This window comes from Lacerta agilis, chromosome 2 (assembly GCF_009819535.1).
Source record: "Lacerta agilis isolate rLacAgi1 chromosome 2, rLacAgi1.pri, whole genome shotgun sequence".
In the NCBI taxonomy this organism is placed as follows: domain Eukaryota; kingdom Metazoa; phylum Chordata; class Lepidosauria; order Squamata; family Lacertidae; genus Lacerta; species Lacerta agilis.
This window is the reverse complement of record NC_046313.1, coordinates 16,587,762-16,612,438: the sequence shown is the minus strand read 5'-3', so window position 1 is coordinate 16,612,438 and position 24,677 is coordinate 16,587,762. Positions and strand designations below refer to the sequence as shown.

The 24,677-nt window shown below is 41.6% G+C and overlaps 1 protein-coding gene across 2 annotated transcripts; it reads left to right on the top strand.

Moving 5' to 3' along the window:
- The first annotated feature begins 330 nt into the window (after positions 1-330).
- Positions 331-24,130, top strand: MMD (monocyte to macrophage differentiation associated). 2 transcript variants are annotated; one of them, XM_033138729.1, is made up of 7 exons: positions 331-425; positions 13,048-13,129; positions 16,396-16,556; positions 18,804-18,878; positions 19,955-20,056; positions 21,288-21,357; positions 23,893-24,130. In XM_033138729.1, the coding sequence occupies exons 1-7, from the start codon at positions 346-348 to the stop codon at positions 24,091-24,093; spliced, it is 771 nt and encodes a 256-aa protein (XP_032994620.1). In that variant the 5' UTR covers positions 331-345; the 3' UTR covers positions 24,094-24,130. The 2 variants fall into 2 exon arrangements, with proteins under 2 accessions (XP_032994620.1, XP_032994621.1); XM_033138730.1 differs by lacking the exon at positions 331-425 and adding an exon at positions 5,189-5,381.
- Positions 24,131-24,677: the final 547 nt, after the last annotated feature.

Here is a 24,677-nt window from a genome sequence, read left to right as displayed (position 1 = left end):
CATTTTGGCAGGTATTTGGGCTTCACATTATTTGGTTGGGGGGAATGGTCAAACTTTGCTCTCTAGGTCATTCTCCATCATACTTTGTAAAGCAAAAGCTCTGTTCTGAAATTCTTCAAGACTACTACTTGCCAAAAGAGTTGCATGAGTAAGACTTGCTATTCTCTTACTCCATACCCATGTGGTGGGCGGACTAGTTTTTAAGTATGCCAATCCCCAAGGTTTGTTTTTTTCATTCTCACTCTTCAAGAGGACTGAACAAACTAAATCAACATACACCAGGAGGAAGCCAGGATTCCTGTCTGATTAATCTTCTGTTACTTAGGAGGGCTTTGGTGTTAAAGAATGTCCAACAGCTCATGGGGCAAAAAAAGGAAATCTTTGACCAACAAGGATTCATTTGAGACTACAAAAAACCCAGAAAAGTGAGTATTCTCTGGGCAACAAGTCAGAACTAGCAGGTAACATCTGCCTCTGAACTTAGCAGCAGCAGTTCCATGCTGTGCTCACTGAAACTAGCGCTCAACATCTGCTACATCAAAAGTTGACTGATCTTGCTTCCATTCTCCACCCCTATCCCAATGTTTGCTCCGAGACTTGTAAATTCCTTATGCATAATTTTATGTCTGACTGATTTCAGTTGAGCCATGTTTCGGTTGAGCCATGAAATGTGTGTGGTCATTATAACAGCATCACTGGGGCTTCTGCATGAACTTGCAGATCTATATTGTTATCAAATGTTTCTGTGCAGGGACTTACTCACTGCTAGTATTAACCTTAAGACTTACCATGTAGTGTTGACTTGCAGCACTGGAAACTTTCAAGTATGTCCTTTTTCGTCTTGGTTGAGATTCTTGTCATTTGGCTTGAGCAATCTGTGGTATGAAGGATTTGATTTGGTTATAAAATGAAGATTGAAAAGGCAGCTGTTAGAAGAACTGCAAGCACCTTGTTTCTGACCTGTCACTCTGCTAGGTTTCTGTCTCTCAAAATGAACGATATGCACATATAATTCAAAGTGACTGTGGTAGGGGGCTGTTGCAAAGGAAACCTTTGTATATCAGAGATTAAAATGACAACTCTGGTGCCTTCTACTTCTTCTAAGAAAATAATCTGTGCTTGTTAAATTCACCCGGGTGAGTTGCTGCTGGGACACATATTGGCAATGATGAGAAGTTGCATTTTGTAATTTGAGTCTCTACCAGGAATGATGCAAGTTTAGTTTTTAATGGCAGTTGCCTAAATTTACTAAGTAGCCTTCAGAAGGCGCCACCTATGATTATAAATACACTATGTTACCACACTATTCAGAAGAAAAATGGCAATCCAACGAGTATATGGGTCTGTTATTCAGTTTGTGCTTTTTGATTTTTGGTGTAATCCAAATATTTAAATACCTAGAAAAGAAATAGTAAAGCCAGGAAGAGATAGCATGGGTTATATTCAACAGACAATTCAAACTGGCATTTCTTGCACTTAAAGCTTCCCATTTACAGTATCTACTATAACCTCCCCTTAGAAGGAAAAGCTGGAACATAATATCAGCAGCCGGATTAGAAGAGATTGCCATAAACACATTCAAGAGTTATTTATATATTGTAATTTTTGAAGATATTTTGTTGTAAGCCACTGATATAAATATAGGTTAGATATAATGAACAACCCACTGATTTCTATGAGTCTACTTTGAGTATGACTTCATTGTTTGTTTGTTATGGGTTGACTCCAGAGATCGACCCTTTATGTTCCTGCAGCAGAAAAGTAGTGAGGATGGCATGCTAGTACTTCACCCATACCAGTGATGATGATGATGTTCTATGCTTTATTTGGCAGCAGGTCCACTGAATGGTAGGTAGAACCCAGGTTACAGTCAAAAGTGGCATACCTATACCTTGTCCCCAAACATCTGTTCCAGCTTTCTGCACAATGCGACATCATGATGTGAGTTTCCTTGCCCCTGCTAGTGGGAGCCAGTGAAATGGAATAGGGCAGGCTTCCTCAAACTCGGCCCTCCAGATGTTTTTGGCCTATAACTCCCATGATCCCTAGCTAGCAGGACCAGTGGTTAGGGATGATGTGAATTGTAGTCTCAAAACATCTGGAGGGCTGAGTTTGAGGAAGCCTGCAATAGGGTCTCGGTGAACTCCACAATTTAATGGGATCTCATTACACAGGGAATTTTTCTTTTTTCTTTAGGTGAACAAGAACTAGGCACAGATATAGCTATCCTCCTGGTGTCTAGTTCTACCCCGAGAAAGGGATCTGCAGCCAATCCTGCCTCACTTACACATGGCCATGATTTGTGTTTCCCAAATACATTTGTCTCATTTGTACTATATTTTTAGGTACACACTTAAAGCTTAGGCGTGTATCTAAAAGTGTAACGTTTGAATCAGTGTTAGTTTGCACTGCTTCAGTGCCTGGCACAGCATTACTCCATTGCAAGTCTCATATTCATAGGATCAAGCTGTCAGTCCGAGTCAAAATAATGAGACAAGATGAACTGTGGCTTTGGGAATGTGGCGCAAGCTGGCTTGAATACATCTAAGTGCTCCTATTTGTTTTTTAAACTGCAGACTTAAAGGATGTTATTCTGATCTATACTTTTGGGGTGCTTGGCAACAATGCGGATTGACAACAATCATTCATGATACTTTCCTAATCAATCATTTCCCTCTTTGCTATCATTTTGCTATTGCTAGCCTTTTTCAACGCAATCCATTTTTGTTCTTGCATTCTTCTTCCCCATAACACCTCTTTGATAACAAAACTTCCCCATCTTTGTTACTTCTTTATGTCCAGCTGCAATTGATGTGTTTTGAATACAGTCTTTGTTTTTAAGCCTGAGTTACACACAAAGGGCCAAGCAGGGGGTGCTGTCTTTCCGCTGTCATATGATGGAAATTCAGTTTTCTTGCCAGCCTGGTAATTCTTTTTCTTTAAAAGGACACTTCTGCTTGGTTTCAACTGCAAGGCTATGTACTTCGTAGGACAAAGTGAACTGTATTTAGCTGTGCCTCACATGGAAAAGAAATTATGAGCATTAAGAGGAAAAGAGAAATAAATGTGTTTCGAAACATTAGTAGTGACGCATAAAACATGATTAGAAGTTGCTACTTTGGCTAACAATTGCAGAGCAGCTCCCTCACAACTGAATGTTTAAATGACTCAGCTAAGAGGGCAGTGTTTGATTCCATGGGTCTTTCAGACATAATGAAAACCGTGAAGGATGCCAGTTATATGATAAAGGTAAAGGGACCCCTGACAATTAAGTCCAGTCGCGAAAGACTCTGGGGTTGCGGTGCTCATCTCACTTTACAGGGAGCCAGCGTTTGTCCGCTTCTGCAGACAGTTTTTCTGGGTCATGTGGCCAGCAAAACCAGAGCAGCGAACAGAAACACCGTTTACCTTCCTGCTGGAGCAGTACCTATATAACTGCTTGCACTTTTTGGGTGTGCTTTCAAACTGCTAGGTTGGCAGGAGCTGGGACCGAACAACGGGCGCTCACCCTGTCACGGGGATTCGAACCGCCGACCTTTCGATCAACAAGCCCAAGCGGCACAGTGGTTTAACCCACAGCGCCACCAACATCCCAGTTATATGACAAAGATCCGTGCAACTGGGTTCTCCTCCTCATGCTGTCAGTTCTTTCAAACATTCTTTCAACTGTTTGCAGATCACTGACTCTCATGCAACTGGAAGAACATCTATTAGTCTTCTGGCTGGTGGTAGAGACCACAGCTTCTGCAGCACCTGACCTGCCAGTTGACCAACATCCTAAACCCCTACCGCTTTCTCCCTCACCGCCTGCAATTCTAGGCTGCAATTCTGTGACCCCTTCTTCAGTAGAGGCTCAAAATAATTTCTATGGTCAGTTTACCAACACACCTATTTCACAAGTCGGGGCAGCTCAGCCATTGTAAATTGTTACAGATAGGCAGAGAAAGGTGTTCAGCAATGCATAACACCGTGTTTCCCATGTTAGTGACAGCTGTGGGTGTCTAAGCTTGAATCCTGATGGAAAAGAGGCAAGTCCAGGTCGGCGACTCATGCAGAGATGCAATACTGAAGCAAGTTTGTGGTCCTGCTTCATCTTCAATTCAAACAACCCAATAGCATGCCAAAACCAGCAAAGTTTGAAGGTCCAGAACAGCAGCTCATGCAGAGCAGCACAGGGCAGCCTCTTCTGTGGAGAAGCGCAAGTGTCTTGCATCACACTGTTCCCTTTTTCTTCAAGCACCCGATGTCAGAATTACCAGTGGAGGATCTCTCTTGAGGGAGAAGCGCTCAGCGGGACGAGAACAGAATTGGCACAGAAAGGCCCTCGAGAGACCGCTTTTGGACTTAATAGTTCTTTCTTTTGGGGGGTCGTTAGAGGTGCTTCTTTGTGTTTGGGGTCAACAAGACTTGAGGCGGCCCTCAAGAACCATCTCCATTTTCAACCATGGAAGGTCAGAAGAGAACAGCTCCCTCCAAGAAGACCCTCTTTTCCAGGGCCAGTCCCAAATTAAGAGAAGCTGTATGTAATGTCTGTTTAATAAATAAACAAAAAAAGATTCTTCTGATTCTGATGTTGAGGCCGATTGCCTAAAAAAAAAGAAGCAACTGACTGAACGACTTTAGAGTTTCCTTTAAAAAAGAAAGAGCTCAACAACTTTGGAGTCCTGAGTTTTACTTCTAGAAAGATGGATGAAAATAAACTCAGGCAGGCAGCCAGAGGACTCCTTCGGCATCTTCCCTTTCTGAGGAGGATTCCCCTTTGAGAGGAGAGGCAGCCGCTGCCTTGACTCATCCTCGCCCCCCCCCCTCTTCTAAACCGCGTTCAAATCGAACCAACCTCCTTTTTTACCTCACCGCCCGCCGCCTCCCTTTTCCCGCCCACCGTGCGCGAGCTCCCCGCCAACCGCCCATTGTTCTCCCGCCGCTTCCCTCCCTCTCCCCCCCACCCTCTTCTTCCTTCCCAACCAATCAGCGTCTCCGGAGGTCGGGCGTGGGCGGGGCTTCCCGACACGGCCTCGGCACCCGACTGAACTGACACCGGCGCGCGCGGGGGGCGGGTCCGAGCCGAGGGCCGGAGCGAGCGGCGAGAGAGTCGACGGCGCCGCTTTAAAAAGCGGGAGCTCCGCGGCCGGCCGGCTTCCTCTGTCGACTCTGCGCGCGACCCCAAGGCAACAGCAGCAGCCCCGGGCCTGGCTTCGCCTCGCCTCACCTCGCCTCGCCACCTCCAGCTACCTCCGCTCGGGGCTGACAAGCCAATGAGGGCCCGGACTCCGGCCCTCGCCGCCTCAGGAGCCGCCAGGAGCCCCCCGTGCCGACCCCCAGCTCGAAGTGAGGCGGCTGCGCTGGACCCCCATGCGGCGACTCCAGGAGAAATTCAGGAGGTGAGGCGCACGCGCGCCTGGGTGTATGTGTGCGAGCGACAGATTTTAGTTCTTGGGATCTATTCAGGGTTCTCTCCCGGGATGATATTTTTCTCCGTTTAGGAACGAGGCGGATTCTTCTAGTGGATTTTCCTCTGAAGCCTTTGATCTCGCCCGGGGACCCCCCCCCCCCCGGGAGATCTTGCACGGGCATCCAGATCACTTAGTGCAGATATGATAACCCCACCACCACCACCTTCCTTGCCTCTAGTGCCAAACATGACCAAACTTGGCCCTCCAGATGTTTCGGAACTACAACTCCCATCCCTAGCTAACAGGACCAGTGGTCAGGGATGATGGGAATTGTACTCCCAAAACATCTGGAGGGCTAAGTTTGGCCATGCCTGCAAGTCTAGTCTATTGAACCCTGTTCTCCTCCCCCCCCCCACACACACCACAGTTTCTCATGTTTTCCCTGCATGCATTTGGGGAGGCTGCCCTGGTGCTTTTGCAGAACCCCAAGATGCTGTCACCTAGGTTAGTTTATCCCTTAGCAAGGGTGCAAACCTGAATAAAATATTGGGGCTGGGGAGGGAGGGGCAGGTAAGACCCGCATCACATAATTGCATGGTACACCATTTGAATGGCAATGCTTAATGGCATTGAATGGCAATGGCAACTTTTTTGGGGGAGTGGCCCCCTCAAATATTTTAGGGGGGGGCGGGCAAAGGGACCTTGGCCTCTAGGAGTTGGCTCCTATGTCCCTTAGCCTGTTGTTATAATGTCACAGGTCTTAATTCCACACAGACCTTGCCTAAACAAAGCAAAGTGTGGTTGTGCGGGTGGTGGAGAGATTGTGACAACAGAATTGAGTGGTGGTAAATATTATGAATGAGTTAAAGCTGAGGGAGTGCTGTGAATGAAGTAATGTGTGTATGTGGCACCAGGGGAGGTGCTGGAAGTAGTTTCCTTTGGTTGATGTGAAGTAAAAGGGTGTAGCATGCAATCCTTTGTTTCCTATTTCTTTGACTCATTTGCTTGGACACCTGGGCCTTGGCTTAATCTCAAGAAATCAGTAGGAAATTCTGTAGTTGATACAGAATTGATAATTGCTTGTCTTGGAAAGTGCTTTGGTCTCCATCTATATAACATTCTCATAACAGTGTTTGTGCAAAAGAGCAGGTGAATAGGACTGTCTGAGTACAAACAGATTTGGGAATACGTGTGCTGTGTGAAAATAGAGATAGAGAGCAGTGGAATTGGGTAATTCAAATACTACTTCTCCAAGATGGTGTAGAAAGGGTTGCATGTTTTGCAGGAACTGTAGAGCTGTTCTTTGGAAAATGAGCTGCTTTTCAGCTAAATTTTCCTTAAGGGAGATCTTATTGTAGTTTATAATGTAGTGGATTTTCTGCTTCATTTTGCATCTCCTTCATGTTCCTGTTGTACCTTCATTGATGGGGTACAGATCCTTTTAACTCTCCCAGGGCTTCTCCCATATTGCACTGTTCAGAAAGTCACACTTAAAATCACATTCTTAATGTGGGGATGCTCTGACATAATTCTTTTATTTTCTAGAGAGGGAAAAACACCTCATACTTACTTGCAAAAGCCAGTGGAATTTGATTGTGCATTCCTGCACTGTAGTAACATGCATTGTTCTTGTATGAGCAAAGCAGGAAGGTTGTTTTCATGCATCTGACCAGAAAGAAGTCAGCTCCAGTATTAACCCCTTGAAGCAACAACACATTTACCCCAGATATAACACTTGCCTTGACCTATTGGGTCATATTCAACTAATATTTGCTCAGAGTAGTCTTATAGTACCTCCTTTACTGCCATTCTTCCTGAGAATGTTAGCACTGATCTTAGGGAGGCAAGTGTTCCTGGCCCAAGGCTGGGTATGAAAGGCATCTGAAATTTAACCCACTGCACTAATTTCACGCTCTTGCTTCTTTCCAATTCTTCCTGTGATTCTGTATGTTCCTGTTCATCTGTGGTTTTCATGACACCCCTTACCGCTTTAGCATAAGTGTAAAGCAAACAGAGTTACGATAAACTTTTTGAGAAGAAGTGCTGGGGTTCTGGGATTTTCAGAGAATGTGGGTATTCAGTACTGCACATTGCTATTGTTTTCTGCGCTCTTAAAACTTTATATGCAAGTACTGTAGAAGTCTTGTTTGCACATTTTTTTCTCTCCGAAAGGTGGGTAGGTATCTGATGACTGAGAGAAGAGGTGAGTACAGTATACTGCTCTGCTTTTAGAAAGGAAATAGATCACAGTGAAAGATGAGGTTTTTCCATCTTCTGGAAGTGGGTGAAAGTTCATATATCCGGTGTTTGTCATACTCATGTTGGTTGAACTAAGCTTCTCTTTCACGTACAGTATGGCTGTTAGAGAGGATTTTCAGCATTTTTCTCCTCTTTTGAATGACTGACTCTGCAGTGAGACAGGATTCATCTGTTTGTTTTGGCTATGTTACATTCTAGAACTGGGAAAGAGGGGCAGCAAAGAATGTAAAAACAATTTGGAAATCATTAAAAAGGGGCAGAAATAGATTGTTGCTCAAATTAGGTCATTTCTGTCCAGCAATGTGTTGGTTCAGAAATGGAATTAAGATGTTAGTAGGAATGTTTGTATTGCATAAAGAGGCTAATATGTGGAATTAAGATGTTTATGATATCTATCTTTTCCATTTGTACAGTATTGCTACTTCAGTGCTTACGAAATACATTTATTTATTTATTAAAAGGAATCAAAAGGAATAATAGAAGCATGGGGAAGGAGGGAGGTGTAGTTTAATGATTGAGCCAGTTTTGTACAAGGTTCATCCCCATATTGATAAGCTTGCCTCCATCTGACCCCAGAGTCGTCCGTGACTGGACCTAACAGTCAAGGGTCCCTTTACCTTTACCTTTAAAGAGGTATGGCAGTGTTGTATTTGATCTATTTCATTTCGCTTTTTGATACAGCCAAATAAGTTCTACTCAAGGGTAGATTCATTGAAATCAATGGAGTTAAGTTAGTCATGCCCATTGAATTCAACTGATACTCTCATGTATAAGTAACAGTGAATTTGACTCTTTGTCAGAATGTTTTTGGCTAAAGCCAGAATCATCTTCCAGGTACAGGCAACAACCATTTTGCACGGGGGTTATTTTCCTGACCCCCACACATGTTGGTGGATCATGCATAAGTCTGCTTTGCCACCACCTCACCCCCTTTTCCAAACACTTCTGGGTTGCAGTGATGTGTGTGTGTGTGTGTGTGTGTGTGTGCAGTTGCGCACATATTGGACAAGCATAAAATGGTCATTGCCTGTATTTATGCTCCAGCACCCAAATTCTTGGGGCCAACATTAATTTTCTTTGTACCAGCCTTGGAGAAAACTAAGTGGTTCTTTAATGTCATTGGCTGCGGTACCTGCTAGAAGCTTTTTACCAACACGACTGCACACTCTAGTCATAATACCTCAAAAAGCTCACAACACAACTTGGGCACCAAGTTATGACTCTACGACCTCTCCAATCTTTTTCAGTTATCCATACAGCTGGACACGAGGGCAACTGAGATTTGTACTTGAAATTGCAAGGCAGTGCAACTGTCAGAAGTTAACTAATCTAACTTCTGAACATTGACCTAGAAAAATAAAAATAAAAATACTATATTTCTATCTAGTAATTATTGGCCATTTTAAAGATAGGCAGGCACTTATCCATACATATTTATAGGTTTAAAGACATGTTTGAATCTGTAAGGAGAAAGATGCAAAGCTGTGCCTTCTGGCAGAAGGATGTTGCCAGGCTGCAATATTGAGTTATTCAGTCCGCACAGCCAAAGACGTCTGTGAACAGCTGTACCTTTGTGGATTGTCAGGCAGCAAAAATCTTGGTGGTGGTGTGGCAATGGTAAAACATTGGCATTCTTCTAATGTTTTGACCCCCACAAAGAATATTAATCACAATGGAGGGAAATGGAAGATAAAGTAGCTTAGAGTGGGGAATATTTTTCTACCTGAGGGCCACATTCGCCAGTGCTGGGTGTGGCCAGATGCATAAGTGAACAAAGTAGTGAATGTAAATTTACCATTGCACAGTCGGCTCGGTTTCTACACACACTTGCATAGCCTGTTGTATCCCCCATCGAAGCAAAAAAGAGGCGTTGCCAAGGACACTTCCAGTCAGGCATGAGTACTCAAGGAGAGGGTGAAACATAGGGTGTGTGGCTGGGGCAGGGGTGTGGCCTGGGTGTGGTGTGGTCTTGAGAGCCACTTCAAAGTCGGGAGTAAGGCTGATCACTCGTCACACTTGCCATTGACAGAACCGTAGAAGCCTGAACATGTGTAATTTAATACAGTACCTGTATCTGGAGCCATATTTGCAGAATGAAGACCCCTTAGTATGGGCTCATCCAGACTTCCACTTTCTCCTGAGAAAACTAGATTTTTACTTCCAAATTGAAGCATACACCAATCGGGTCTTCTCCAGATTGACAATTGCCCAGATTTATCACTAAAGGGAATGTTTTCCAGGGCAAAAACCTCTCAGACCTGTGCACGGGACAAGTGCAAGTCTGAATGAGCCCCTCTATATCCTCAGATGAGGCTTTCAGCATCTGGGTGTAGCCTGGAGAATAAATTCCTGATATATAAGATGCTATGTATTTAGGCCATCAGATTCTTTTTTCCCCCCTCATCAGCTTTCCAAATTAAGAAATAGCAGGCTAAGTGTGTAGCACTGTTGATATTGCCCTCACAACCTGAGGCTGTTACAAAAAGCAATTTAGCAAAACCAGATCTTCCTCTTGCTTCCAAGGCTATTTAAAAATTGACTCCGTTCTTTTTAGCATGTACACTGAGCAATGTGTTATATAAACTCCTGTATGTGACTTTACTGGCGGAACATAAAAAACTTGTATGAATACCCATTTTCCCATCTCTTTTGTGTGTTACTTCTAGATTTTTTTATTTTTTATTTTTGTGTGTCTCTCTTAGATGGTGAGCCTGTGGGCAGAGACTGTCTTTCAAAAAATAAAGTGTGCATAGTTCTTCAAAACAAACTATTGTTATGAGTGGAAATAGGATATTGTCTGTCTCCACAAAGTTCAAAGAGTTTCTTTAAACAAATTAAACAAATTATTTGTTAAGGCTGTAAACACATTAGCTGAATGCAGTGGGACTTAAAGCACAATCCTATACATGTTTATTTGGAGGTAAGATGATAGGCTTTTGATAATTGTTGGTTGTTTGCAGCCATATTAGTTTTGTTTTGATTGATTCTGTAGTCCTCTGCTGAGATAATTGCAGATTTCAGATGGACTAAAACAGTCTGGTGTGTATTATCTACACTGTGACAATATAACTTTTGAAAGCAAACAACTTTAGTGCAAACAGCTATCCATTTACTATTTTAAAATCATCACTTCAGTTATGTGGTTTCTTGCATGAAATTTACCAAGTGGCACTGGCACTATAGTTGTTTATAGAGATTAGCACAAAATTTTATGCATGTTTTGGGAGTAAATAAAAATATATAGACTTTGGCTCATTAGTACGGTATATGCAACTAGTATGTATTATGAAGCTTGTAATTATTTGGTCACCCAGTAAGGTAGGAAAATAGTATTTTCATATTATGCAGACGGGGGCACCGAGAAACAGAAACAAGATAACCTAGAAACAATGGAGAGATCTGCATAAAATTTTATATTCAGATGCAGAGTTATTCCTGTTCATAGCAAATGGTATTTGCATAGCCACAGTAGGACAGGCAACAATACTGAAGTCTGTAGTTAGAAACATTTGTACGAGGCTCATCTAGAAGGTTTGTAGACTGAAATCGTACAAATGTTTCTAACTACATTGCAAATAAGCAAACAGACTTGTTAAACCCCAAATCCTCACTTTGCTTGGAATACTGGGAAATACATCTTGCTTAAGTAGTAGTCCAGGAGAGTGAGGCTTTGGGATTTAACCCTTGTATGGGTTTTGAAGGGCACCATACTGAATGTTCAATGTGGCATCTCCCTTGAAGATTGAGACATCAGGATGGAAGCTGGTGTGCTTTCTACATTTTGTGTCATAGTTTTATCCTATGTCTATTTTTGAAAGGAACAATGACTAAAACAAAATAGATTGTAAGATCATAACGTAATATATGTACTGGGGAGTGAGATAATAGAATTAAAGTTGGTGTGTATGTTCAGGAGATAGTTATAAATTACATGTTAACGTATGAACTTGCCCCCTACCCCCATTTTGAAAAAAGGGGGCAGGAGCAAGCAGGGTGGATTTGATTTAAATCACAGTTTTCTACATAAAGACTAATTCTTGCTGGTATAACTTTAATATGCAAGTAGATGAAGATTTTTAGAGTAACAACTTTTCATATTAGTTTTTTTTAATCCCCAGTTTAATAGGTTAATCATTCATATTTGGACAACTTTTCTGTTGTACTTAGGAAGGAGAAAAATAATCATTACCTTAATAATAGCAATTTAAATAGATTTATTAGATCCATTCCACTCCAAACAATCAGAAAAATATTGTTTCTATTCTATTCACTGAACTTCTTGAAACTTAACACTGAAGGGGTTGGTTCTGTATTCATAGGTTTGTAGAACAATAGGATTAAGGTCTTTTTATCAACTCTGTTCATGTTATAACATTTTTGCTGTGAAGAAGAGGCATGTGAGCTCTGCTGAGTCAAATTCAGTTTTGAGAATGCAAAAGTAAACCAAGCATCTGTGATAATATCTTGTAGGCAGAGAAACTGCCCAATAATCATACAAAAACCTCTGGAAGAGCATAAATGACATTGTGAATGGATTAAAGGAATTTGTTTACCAAAAAAATAAACATATACAGCCTTATTCTACATAATTAAAAAACTAATCTTTATTTCATGATTGAATAACCTTTGGATGGTAATATATTTTCCTCTACTTGCATATTAAAGTTATACCAGCAAGAATTACCGGTAGTCTTTATGTAAAAAACTCTGATTTAAATCAAGCCTTACTGACTAGTGATTTAAATTGTGATTTAAATCAGTTTGATTTAAATCAAATCCATCCTGGTTACTGGTAACTGTAAAAGCTTGTGTTGGTGGTGTGATACCAAGACAACAGATGAAACCAGTTTCTCATATGCTTGTCACAAGGACACCTCTGTATGTGTATCTCTCCCTCCCCATTTGTGGAAACTAAGACAAAGTATCTGCACCTGCATTTAGTCATTGTTCTCTTTCATCCCTTCCAGTTTTGTAAACTCAAATAAGTCCATGGTGGTATATGAATAAATAAAAGCCTCGTGGCAGTCTGTTGAAGTCCTGGGGCTTACAAAAACTTTTTTTTAAAAAAGATGCCTGGGGTTGGAGGATGTGATGTGTATTTTGAGATTTTTATTTTATTTGTAATTCACGTAGGCAGCTAATTGAGAAGTAGGCCCCTTGACGACAAAATCTGACTTACTTTTCTTGTCACGAGTAAAGAAAATACTGCTGCCTTTTGTACTGTAGGAAAAAATGTGGAACACAGTGCTTCCAAAAGATGCATTACATTTCTTCACCTCCAAATTAACCTTGGTCTAGGTCACAAACTGCTATTGCTGAGCATTGTGAGCTTGTTCCTCTACATCCTTTTAAGTTATTGGTTTGCATCAGCGGTATGCCTTGCTTGTCTCAACAGATTCATGAACCACCCAGCTCCAGCGAATAGCCGTTACAAACCTACCTGCTATGAGCATGCTGCTAACTGTTACACTCATGCGGTAAGTAAATTGATTTATTGGCAGCACAATCAAAAGTAATTCTAATTTCCATCTTTGTGAGATTTTGTTTTATTCATAGTTTGAATACAGGCTAGTACTGCTGAACTGTCATTAATACAGGTGAGACTGCTGCAATAAGTAAATGTTCTGGTACAACAGCAGAGTCCACACATTCCATTGATTGCTCATTCATTCATTCATTCACTCGTACATAACACATACAATCTTTTTCCATTGTGCTCCATGTTTAGGAATCAACAGTTCGCTAAAGCCTCATGAGGATCTACTTTCCCTAAACTAATAACTGCTTAAAGATTTTTCTCCCACTTTGGAGGATCTAGAGAGATTTATTTCAAAAATGTTTTGACACTCTTTTTTAAAAATAAGATAGCAGTGTTTTAAATTGAAGCATATGTTCCATCTCAAAGTGGCTTCTAAGGCTGCCTAAGGTATTGTCCAGCAAACAAAATATTTACTAGTTTTGCAGCCCATGCATACTGTTAGTAATCCGTGGCCTAAAAAAGAAAAAGCACACATTTTATAAAGCTTTCCTATCCAGTTCCTAAAATGGAATTATTTATTTCTCTCCAGGCTTTCTGCTGAACAAAACTCTGATTAATCTTTCAAACTCGGCTGCCTTAACTGTTGCGCACAACATATTATACCAGAGATTTTTGCTTATGTTTTGTGGTATGCTATTTAAAAGTTCTAGTTAGTTCTGCTTTCAGGATAATGGTATTGATTAAATTATTGCCAGAAATAACTCTGTCTTTTGATTGTTGTTTCTACTTTGTCTGAGTTTTATGGGGGGGGTTTGGGGGGGTTGTTTCATTTAGTAGCATTGATTCATTCTTTGCCAGCTCATGGTGAAATGTATGGTTTATTCATAATACAGCCTTGATTATGTTTGTCAATAGTTTCCAGTGGAGCCACAGACATCAGTAAAATGCAAATACAGTGGTACCTTAGTTTAAGAACAGCTTAGTTTATGAACAACTTGGATTATGAACGCTGCAAACCCGGAAGTAGGTGTTTTGGTTTGTGAACTGTGCCTTGGAAGCAGAACATGTTCTGATTCCTGTTGAGTGTAAATTGAGTCCCCCGCTACTATGGGAAAGCACGCCTTGGTTTAAGAACGGACCTCCGGGACAGATTAAGTTTGTAAACCAAGGTACCTCTGTACATTTGTATGTTTAAATGTCAGGTTTCATAGAGGCACTACAGCAGAAGTCATTCCATGTGGTATCATAATGTACTCCCAGTATTCACTCTCACAGGAAGTGGGGCTGCTCTGAACCAGCTAATTCTTTTAAACTAGTATCAAGCAGATAATATTTCAATAGCATAATGCATAGCAGCTTTTCTTAAAATTTAAAGGCCTGGGACATTAAGAGATGAATTACTCTTACCCTGCTGTAGAATGGATTGCTTTCCTGCTATGAAGCTGATAGTTTACAACATCTGCAATGTTTGTATATTGGCATTAAGAAGGCATCTGAAATCACCTCCTGGCATCACAGTGTGCAGAAAGTTTTACCTTGGGCGTGTACCATGGATCATTAATTTCTGCAGCTCTTCCTCAGTTTTAGAGTATTTAATAAACTGTTATATTGGTGATGTCAAAAAGCAAAATGATTCATCGGGCTGGAAAACCATCAAGCAGGTACATATTGGGCAAGCTCTCACTTCATAGTTTGAAATCAATGAAACAGTTGCAACAAATGATCATAACGATAGCAATAGTAATACCAATACTTTAGACTTTCAAGTAGTCACACTTCACAGGCAATATCTAGTTGTGATCCTCACAAAAACCCTTTAAGGTAAGCCAATGTTATTGTGCTTAATGCAGGGTGTGAGGGGCTGGATGAGACTGAGAAAGAGGGGCTAGATCAGGCATCGGCAACCTCTGGCCCATGGGCTGGATGCGGCCCACGAAGGCCGTTTAACCAGCCCACGAGCCGCCCAGTCACCAAGCTGCTCGCTTGGCAAGTCCCCCGCACACTGCGCTAAACTGACGCGGCGCGGGGACTCGCCGAGTGGTGCCAGAAATTGCATCTGTGCATTTGCAGACGCCAAAAATTGCATCTGGGCATGCGCAGAAGCAATTTCCGGCACTGGGGACATGTGCAGACGCGATTTCTGGCATCAGACTGCGCATGTCCGGTCCATGGACAATCTCCGTGGTATGGATTCGGCCCATGGCTGGATAACCTTGCCGACGCCTAGGCTAGATGGTCTCAACTAGTGAGCTCACAATAGAGGAGAAATCCAGACAAGGGCTTCCTGATTTATAGCTCAGATTTTTAACACCATATCCATCATTACTTTCCAAGCTCCCGCTTAAACTGAAAACTTGGTGGTCTTTCTGAGGGTCAAGCCTTGGTTCATAATTTTCCTTAAAAGAAATTCCTAGCTGTAATTTTAAAAAGTAGGAACAATTTAAGTACCTAATGAGTGAGTAGGTTTGTCTGGAGAACTTGTAAAAATTCCAGCCTTGAGTAATAAGGCTAGAAAATACTCTTTGATTATTGAAAAGGCTTCTGATTAAAATGAGGCACAAAGAGGTAGCAGAAGAGGAACCCTGATTTCATAATAAAAATATCTTCTGTAAAATCTGCAACTTGAAAGGCACTGGCCTTCCTTATCCCAGTCATGCAGTTTCTCCATTTCCACTTCCTATTTTAGTAGCTTTCATTATTTTGAAATTCAAATTGCTGCAGCTGCTGTTAACCTTGGAAGTAGCATTGAGGTTGACTTGTATAACAAGTTGTTGTTTGAATGTTTTAAAAGGCGGGGGGTAAATCAGGACATTATTTATACATCAGTGTGTCTGCATTTGTGTTAGTCCATCTCTAAGCACTTTGCAGTTTTTGCTTGCACAGTTAACTTTAACAAAGTGTTACTTCCAGCATATTTTAATCCTAGATACAATATACCATCTGACATTTTGGCACAGTGTTGGGATGGGCTGGGTGGGTGACACAGCAGTTCTGTGATCTTCAGCCTAAGCAAATTCTTAAAAGTCTTACTGATGTCTCTGATGCAGAGATGTCTCTCTTTTCCATGATAAAGACAGAAATAACAATGTCTTTTCAACTGTAACAAATTTGGGTATAATGGACGACTTCTAAAACCACTGGTTCTTTTTATTCCTCTTTGAAGCAAAGGGTAGATAGTAGGTGATTGAGGCCTAGGCATAGCAAGTAGAATGTTAAATGAGGATTGGTACACTAGCAAATAAACATGTTCTGTTGTTTCCCTAGTTCCTCATTGTTCCTGCCATTGTGGGTAGTGCCCTGCTCCATAGGCTCTCTGATGACCGATGGGAAAAGATAACAGCGTGGATGTATGGGATTGGTCTCTGTGCACTGTTCATCGTTTCCACAGTGTTTCATATAATTTCCTGGAAAAAGAGTCATTTAAGGTATAAATCAAGTATTCATTTGGGGTTAATTTGTGCTGCTGTGCACACAACTTGCTGCTTCTAAATTAGGTTGTGGTTTATCCGTGTTGCACCCATCACTGTTATTCTGCTCATGCAACAGACATCTGCTTGGGCAGCAGAACTTCCTCTCCCATCCCTTGCAACCCTGCATGCACCCTCAGAAACCACTCCAGAGAGTTGGAGCAGAGGTGAAGGGCACGCAGGGAGAACTCTTGTTGCAGAAATGGAATGCCGCCTCTGTGCCATTGAATACAACCCTCCTTGCCCGAAGGAGGTTGGAATGATTTACCGTAGTCACTCTGGGTAACAAGAGTTTTCCTGCTTGAGGATTCCACTGAATTTTGTCCATTATTGGTCTTAAAAATGTTATGTGTTTAAAGTTTCAGAGTAGAATAGTGAAATACACAAGATGCAAAAGATTTGTCATTGTGCTGCTATAGTGGACCCTCCGGATACGGACTTAATTCATTCCGGGGGTCCGTTCACACCCCCAAAAGTATGTAAATAGAGGCACACTTCAGTGCACGCGTGGCGAAACCCAGAAGCGCATACTTGTTTTCCGTGGCCGTAACCCGAAGATCCCGTATCCAGAGGGATACATAAATAGAGGTACGACTGTGGAAAGGCTTCAGAGCCAGACAGGACGCTTCGGAGCCAGACAGCCAATAACCCTGGTTAACTCCACATTCCAGCGGGCCACCACGGAATCAGCTGAAAGGCCATCAACATGGGATAATATATCCCCTACCACTCTCTGGAAGCCAATTGGATCCATTAAGTAGCGGGGGCGGACCATCCGAATTGGTCCCGCCTCCCTGCAGAGGGGAAGGGTCGCGGAGAAGTCCAGTTGCACCAGGAAGTGATCTGACCATGGCACTTCTTTTGTTTTGCTTTTACTTAGTGTCAGATCACCAACATCCATAGAGGTAAACACCACGTCTAAGGCATGTCCGTGGCTATGAGTTGGACCAGACTTATTCAGGGACAGCCCCATGGAGGCCATGCTTTCCACGAAGTCCCGAGCGGCCCCTTGTAAGGTCGTGTCGGCATGGATGTCTCACCAGAGTGGTACATGCTCTAGTTATCACCCGCTTGGACTACTGCAATGCGCTCTACGTGGGGCTACCCTTGAAAGTGACCCAGAAACTGCAATTAATCCAGAATGAGGCAACTAGACTGGTGGCTGGGAGTGGCCACCGGGACCACATAACACCGGTCCTGAGAGATCTGCATTGGCTCCCAGTACGTTTCTGAGCACAATTCAAAGTGTTGGTGTTGACCTTTAAAGCCCTGAATGGCCTCGGTCCTGTATACCTGAAGGAGCGTCTCCACCCCCACCGTTCAGCCCGGACACAGATCCACACTGAGGGCCTTCTGGTGGTTCCCTCACTGGGAGAAGCAAAGCTACAGGGAACCAGGCAGAGGGCCTTCTCGGTAGTGGCGCACGTCCTGTGGAACACCCTCCCATCAGGGGTCAGAGAGATAAACAACTACCTGTCATTTAGAAAATACCTGAAGGCAGCCCTGTTTAGGGAAGTTTTTAATCTGTGACTTTGTATTGTATTTTAATATTTGTTGGAAGCCGCCCAGAGTGGCTGGGGAGACCCAGCCAGATGAGCTGGGTATAAATAAATTATTATTATTATTATTATTATTATTATTATTATTATTATTATTATTATTATTTTATTACTTTTACAGTATAGCCACAGACCATAAAACATTTATTTAAGGCATCTGTATCCAATTTGCTGCACAGGTACAGGAGAGGAAGGAAGGAAGGGATGTACTACCTGTGCTGCTTCAGCACAGATAATGCAGCAGCAGGTAGTGCATCCCTTCCTTCCTGTCCCACACACTGTTTCTGTACTTCTTCACAAGGTGTAGCTGAACACAAACTGTATCTGACTTTCTAAGTGTCTGTCTGTCTGTCTGTCTGTCTGTTTGTTTGTTTGTTTGTCTGTCTATCTGACTTATCTATCCACATACATATCTATCATGTGATATGTTAGAATTGTGATTGGCTTCGTTAGCCTTAGGTGAACAGCAAAATACCTTCAGTAAAACTAAGATTTAGGGCTACCTGTTCCTGAGGAAAGGAACTCTATGGCGTGCCTACCATCCTGCTTTTAGATTTTTTAGAATAATGTTTCATAATGGGTAATGTTTCTAGTAACATACCGATTTTTTAAAAGTGATTGTTCCCTTGTTTGCCTTTCCATTTAGGACGATGGAGCACTGCTTTCATATGTGTGACAGAGTGATGATCTATATCTTCATTGCAGCATCATATGCACCATGGTAAGGATTAAAAAATGTATACTTACTGATAGGACAAAATGGCGATGGCATATTATCAGTGACAGCTTCCACTTAATGGATTGGTTGACTAATTGCTCATGGCCTAATCTGCTAAGAGTTAGAAGCAGGGCAGTGAAATCCTTTTTCCATTTAATAAATAAGGGCTTTGCATTTTTGACAAAGCTGTTCTGATCCATCAAGGACAACGTGCATACATAAGGAGGCTTCTCCTTAGTCATCAACCGCATTCTTGGTAACTGCATGGAAGACAGTGTGTTGCATATGTACAGGAGCCAGGATGTTTCATATATGACTATAATAACTGATACTGCTTTTCAGTTCTGCTCTCCCAAAACACCAGTGATCTTAATAGGATTTATAGCATGTGGGGAGTTACTCATTTGTATTGCTTACAATAGGGGGCCCCAGCCTTTTGGGGCCTGGGACACATTTGTAAATCAAAGGAATTGTTGTGGGCACCACAAATTACCTCTTTCACACAAGAAAAACTGGCAATACTCAGGACCCAACCCCACTACCATACAAACAAAAAGCCTTTGCACACTCCACAGCAAATCAAGCAAAAAATAAAAAAACAGGCAGTACCCCCCCCCCCAAAAGAGCAACCCAGCTAACAACCCCAAAAGGGACAAAAACACCTAGAAACGGGGGTGCAGGGGAGACACCAGTGGGATATCCGAGGGCAGCATGGTTGCAGTAAATAAAGTTGTTGTAAATTCTTTAATTAGTAAATTCTTTAAAGTTGTTGTAAGTCATCTCAAGTGTAAAATAAGTGTAAAAAATAAAAAATATTGTTTGCTGTCAATCTGATTGTTAAAACGAAATATTTGCTGTAAAATGTAAAAACTCCATAGGTATCATCTTTGCACACATCAATATTTTAAATTTACTGAACTAATTTGGAAAAAAACTTCATAAATTGAATGGTGTAGAAATGAATCTCTGCCTGAGTAGTTTTAATCCTTTTGTTATATCTGCACATGGAATACAGATTGTCTTCAATTTGATCTGCCATCAGTTCTGCATTTCATTTGTCACCTTAATATTTTTTTTAGGTTAAATCTTCGTGAGCTTGGACCTCTGGCCTCCCATATGCGATGGTTTATCTGGTTGATGGCTGCTGGTGGAGCCATTTATGTGTTTCTCTACCATGAGAAGTAAGACAACATTGTGATTCGTATTTGAATTGGTGTTTCATAGACTTGGAGTCTGTGCAGATGTAAATATTAGTCCTGGTTTTTGGAACTGGGACCAGTTCAAGTTAAGGCCAAGGTTGTGAGCTGCAAATCCAGCATTCCCATAAGTGGAGTTAGGATATGTTTAACTGAGTTTAGCAATGATCAGGCATAATGTTGAAGCAGGATAGAAGAGAGTAGGACTTGAACCCTTATCCCCATAAGCCTGCTTCTGATTTCTGATCCATGGTTAAAATGTTGTCTGCACAGAACTCTAATATGTGTACTTAACTTACGATTTTGAAAATAGCAAAAATACATAAATGGAAGGGTATCGTGACTTGTGAAGGAGCATTCTACATTTAGAGTGACACCTCTTCATCGTGTGTATTTATTTTATACGTGGTGTTTCCGTGTAAGAAAAATTGGAACAGATCGTCATCTTGCTTATTTTTATTTAATGAAAAACAAAACAATTTTAACATAAATGTATTCTCTTATCTCTTTTGAGAAACACAGACTGAAAAGGCTGAATTAATAGCCAGGCAGTCTTATTACATGTTGGCACCAGGCACATCACCAGAGTGTAGAAAATTACTCTCTTTCACTTGTGAGATTTCTTTTTGATAAATAATTCAATATGAGTGGGTGAAAAAAGCCTGGATTTCTATCAAAGAAATAGAAGCTCTAGGTGCAATCCATCTTCTATTCCACCGAGTGGAGACAGACTGTCTGCTTCTGATACTTGATATTTATCATTTTCTAGCAAGATTAATAGGTGTAAAAAATCTAGCCACATCAACAAGAGGAAGCCAGATTCTCTTAACACATGTCCCTGCTCCTTTCCACGTCACCCAAATTTCCTTGTCCCACACCCAGCTTTTTTTCTTTCGGCTGCACGAAAGATCTGTGTTTTCTCTGGAGGATATCTTTCCAATGCAGGGACACACTGGGCCGTCAAAAGATAAAGCCTTCCTTTTTGATATCTGTTGTACATTTGTTTTTCCAGATAATGGAATGCTGAACCAAAAGAATTATTTCCATTCTGTGGAAGCCCAATGTAGTAGAGGGTATAACAAAAGATGTGCCACTAAAATTGGCAATGTATTGCTGAGGGAGATAAATGTATGCAAGTGAAAACTGCGGTCTTGTTGATGTGGGAATGCATGTTTCTTTTGCTTGGTTGTAGGCTTACTTTACTTTATTTTTGTAGGTATAAAATTGTGGAGCTCTTCTTCTATCTAGCAATGGGCTTTTCTCCTGCCCTAGTTGTGACCTCCATGGTAAGTATGCTTGCTAAATTTTAAAATCTAAACCTTAGGAGCTATTATTAATACCTATTATAAGTTTGTTTTTAAAAAGACTACTGTAGTCATTTGGATCTTTGCTGTTTTCTGTTGCTTAACCTTTTCTTTCCTCCTCCATTTTTTAAAATCTCTAAAAACAACACCAGTAGCAGCACCCACTGTGGTGGAAGTGGAACTGCCATCCCAACCCCATATCTCGACAACTTACCTGGATGGAGCCAACTAGCAGCAGTGAGGTTGGGGTTGCATGGATGCCCTGGCAGAACCAATCAGATGCTGATGCGTTCGTGCAGCCCCAACCTTGCCCCAGACCCTCCTAGGTAAGCTTCAGCAACATTGGTGTAGGGAGGATAACACCATGGCTCCATCCCACCGCTGCTGGCAAATATATACTCCAGTGAAGCAGGCACCAACTTAAAGCATCCTGTTTAACATAGCAGAATGATTACCGGTATATATGGCACCATCCAAATGTCTATAGATTAACAGTGTTGGCCCGCATATGCAGTATTGTCAGTAAAGTCAATGGAATTTGGGATATACAGTCGTACCTTAGAAGTCAAACGAAATCCGCTCTGGAATTCCGTTCAGCTTCCAAAGTGTTTGAAAACCAGAGCGTGACTTCTGATTGGCTGCAGCAAGCTCCTGCAGCCAATTGGAAACTGCAGAAGCCCCGTCGGACGTTCGGCTTCTAAAAGAATGTTCGAAAACTGGAACACTCACTTCTGGGTTTGCGGCGTTCAGGAGCCAAAACGTACGAGTTCCAGGGCGTTCGACAACCAAGGTACGACTGTACTGCTAGAGCATAGATAAACCAGCAAAGCCACGCTTGTGCTCTTAGCAGATTGAAATGGTTTCTTGTTTGATGGAGCAGCATGCAATGTTTTTTTCATTGGCTTTTAAGCAGTATATTGATAAATTACTCTTAGTTGGTCAGATAAGTAAAGTGGATGCAATTAATTTCACTTTTGCATATCCATTCAATTAAACTGCCATTACATTTGCGTACGGAATATTATTTGGACTAACGCAGCTACCCTTTTGGAAATGGTTTCAGTTTGGCTCGGCTTATAAGCCTTGAGATAAAAAGGATGTGATTAAGAATAGATGTTGCTGGAACTGCAGCCAAGAAGGGTAGCAAACTGGTGCAATATATATAAATTGTAGACATGAAAAAGGGTTGGAATATTCCATCCCCACCCCCAGCCTGTGGCTTCACACCAAAGATGTTTGCATGTGAAGAGTTGGCACTTGGTCTCTTCAACCTGAGTGAATGGTCAACCAATTGGCAGATGAGATTTGATATAACTAAACGTAAAAAGGTACGCACTAGAACAATATATTCCAACTTCACATATGCACTGATACGATCTGACTTTTTTCTGTGATTTCCCAGAAAAAGAGTCTTGGTACAGTGGTAGATAGTTTAATGATGAGAACAACTGAGTCTATGCTGACAGGGGAAAAGGCCAATTATGTGTCAAGTGGGATTAGTAAGAAAATAGGAAATGAAATTGCCAATATTGCAATGCCTTCCTGTACAGTTGTGATGTAGGTGCTCTGATTGCCCTATATAAAGATGGATATCCAGGTTGGAAAAGATGCGTAAAAGCAAGCAACACTGTCAAAATGTTGGCGCACCTTCTTTTAGAGAAAATGTTAAAGCAATAGAATCTTATTATCTTGACGTGGTGTGGGGGAAGGAAGAGAGAACAAAGACAGGGAACAACATAATAGTTTTTATTAGCCTCAATTAATACAATGGAGACTGGATAAAGTGGTGCTTCTGTCTCCATTGCATTATGACTTTGAGTCACCCAGCAAAATTTGCAATAGATTTAGGAGAGACAAACAAAATTACTTTACACAGTGCAGGATTCATTTGTGGAATTTTCTACTGCTAGGTGAGATGATGGATCCTGGATTAGATGGGTTTTTAAAGTGGGTAAGACCAGTTCTTCTGGAATTTTTCTAAAGGCTATGATAGCTAAATGGAACCTGCATGTTCAGAGCCCGCATGCCAGCAAATACCAGTTTTCTGGTATAGCGGGATAAGCTGTTGTATTCAAGCCCTGCTTGTAGCCTTTCTAGAAGTCTTTTGCCGGCTGCTGTGGGAATGGGATGCAGGACTACATGGCAGCTCCACCTGAACCTGCAGGAACAGCTCTGTGCTAACACTCCTTAATAGTTTGACAGCTAATGTTTAGATTTAATTTTAAATTGTATTTTAATCTGTATTTTAATGAACTGTTTTATGTTTTTGTTGTGATTTTATTGGTGTTAGCCGCCCTGAGCCCGGTTTGGCGGGGAAGGGCGGGGAATAAATAAAAAATTATTATTATTATTATTATTATTATTATTATTATTATTATTATTATTATTACTATGAATACAGTCTCATCAGGCGTGATACTGCTGTACCACTCAGTAGCGGGAGTAGAATGTTATGACCAGCCTCATTCTCTCACAGAGAGTGCTTACAAAATATAAAAAAACTTTATTAATCCACAGAACAACACCGATGGACTTCAAGAACTTGCCTGGGGAGGCTTAATTTACTGTATGGGAGTGATTTTCTTCAAGAGCGATGGGATCATTCCATTTGCCCACGCCATCTGGCATCTGTTTGTCGCCACGGCTGCTGCGGTTCATTACTACGCTATCTGGAAGTACCTTTACAAAAGTCCTGCAGAAATGATCCGTCACTTATGATATTAAATACACAAGACACGCACACCTTCGAGCTGCACTATGCCTCCGACTCAGTATTACGTGGGTAAAAAAAGAAATTCTGGGGAATGGGGGAAATATTGCACGGGGGGGGGGGATGCACTGACTTTGATAGTTTTTCAAACACATTTACTGTGAACTGAAGTGACAAAAATGTGTCCTTGAATCGATGTTCATATATCAAGTGCTGGCACAGTCCCCACAAACATTTTTTCCTGTGGAAGCCCCTACTGGAATGAATGGGAATAGCGCAAAATCACTGTACAAGGCCCATTCGTTTCAGCTGGGGTTTCCACAGAAGCATTTCCCTTTCGCATTGCATCTGCTGTTGGTAAGCAGAAGCTGCACTCCAGCACACAAAGTTTAGTGCACTTAAGCCAATTGGGTGTAAGCATGCCTAACTTTGGTTTGTGGTTTAAAACACCATGCTGCATTATTAATAGTCCATTCTACATTAACAGGGAAAACAGTGTAAAAATGGTTGGTGGCCTGATGTTTACAAAAAAATATTTTTTTAAAAAAGATGTATTTAATGGGTTTAATTTCTTCGGTTTTCAAACTGCATA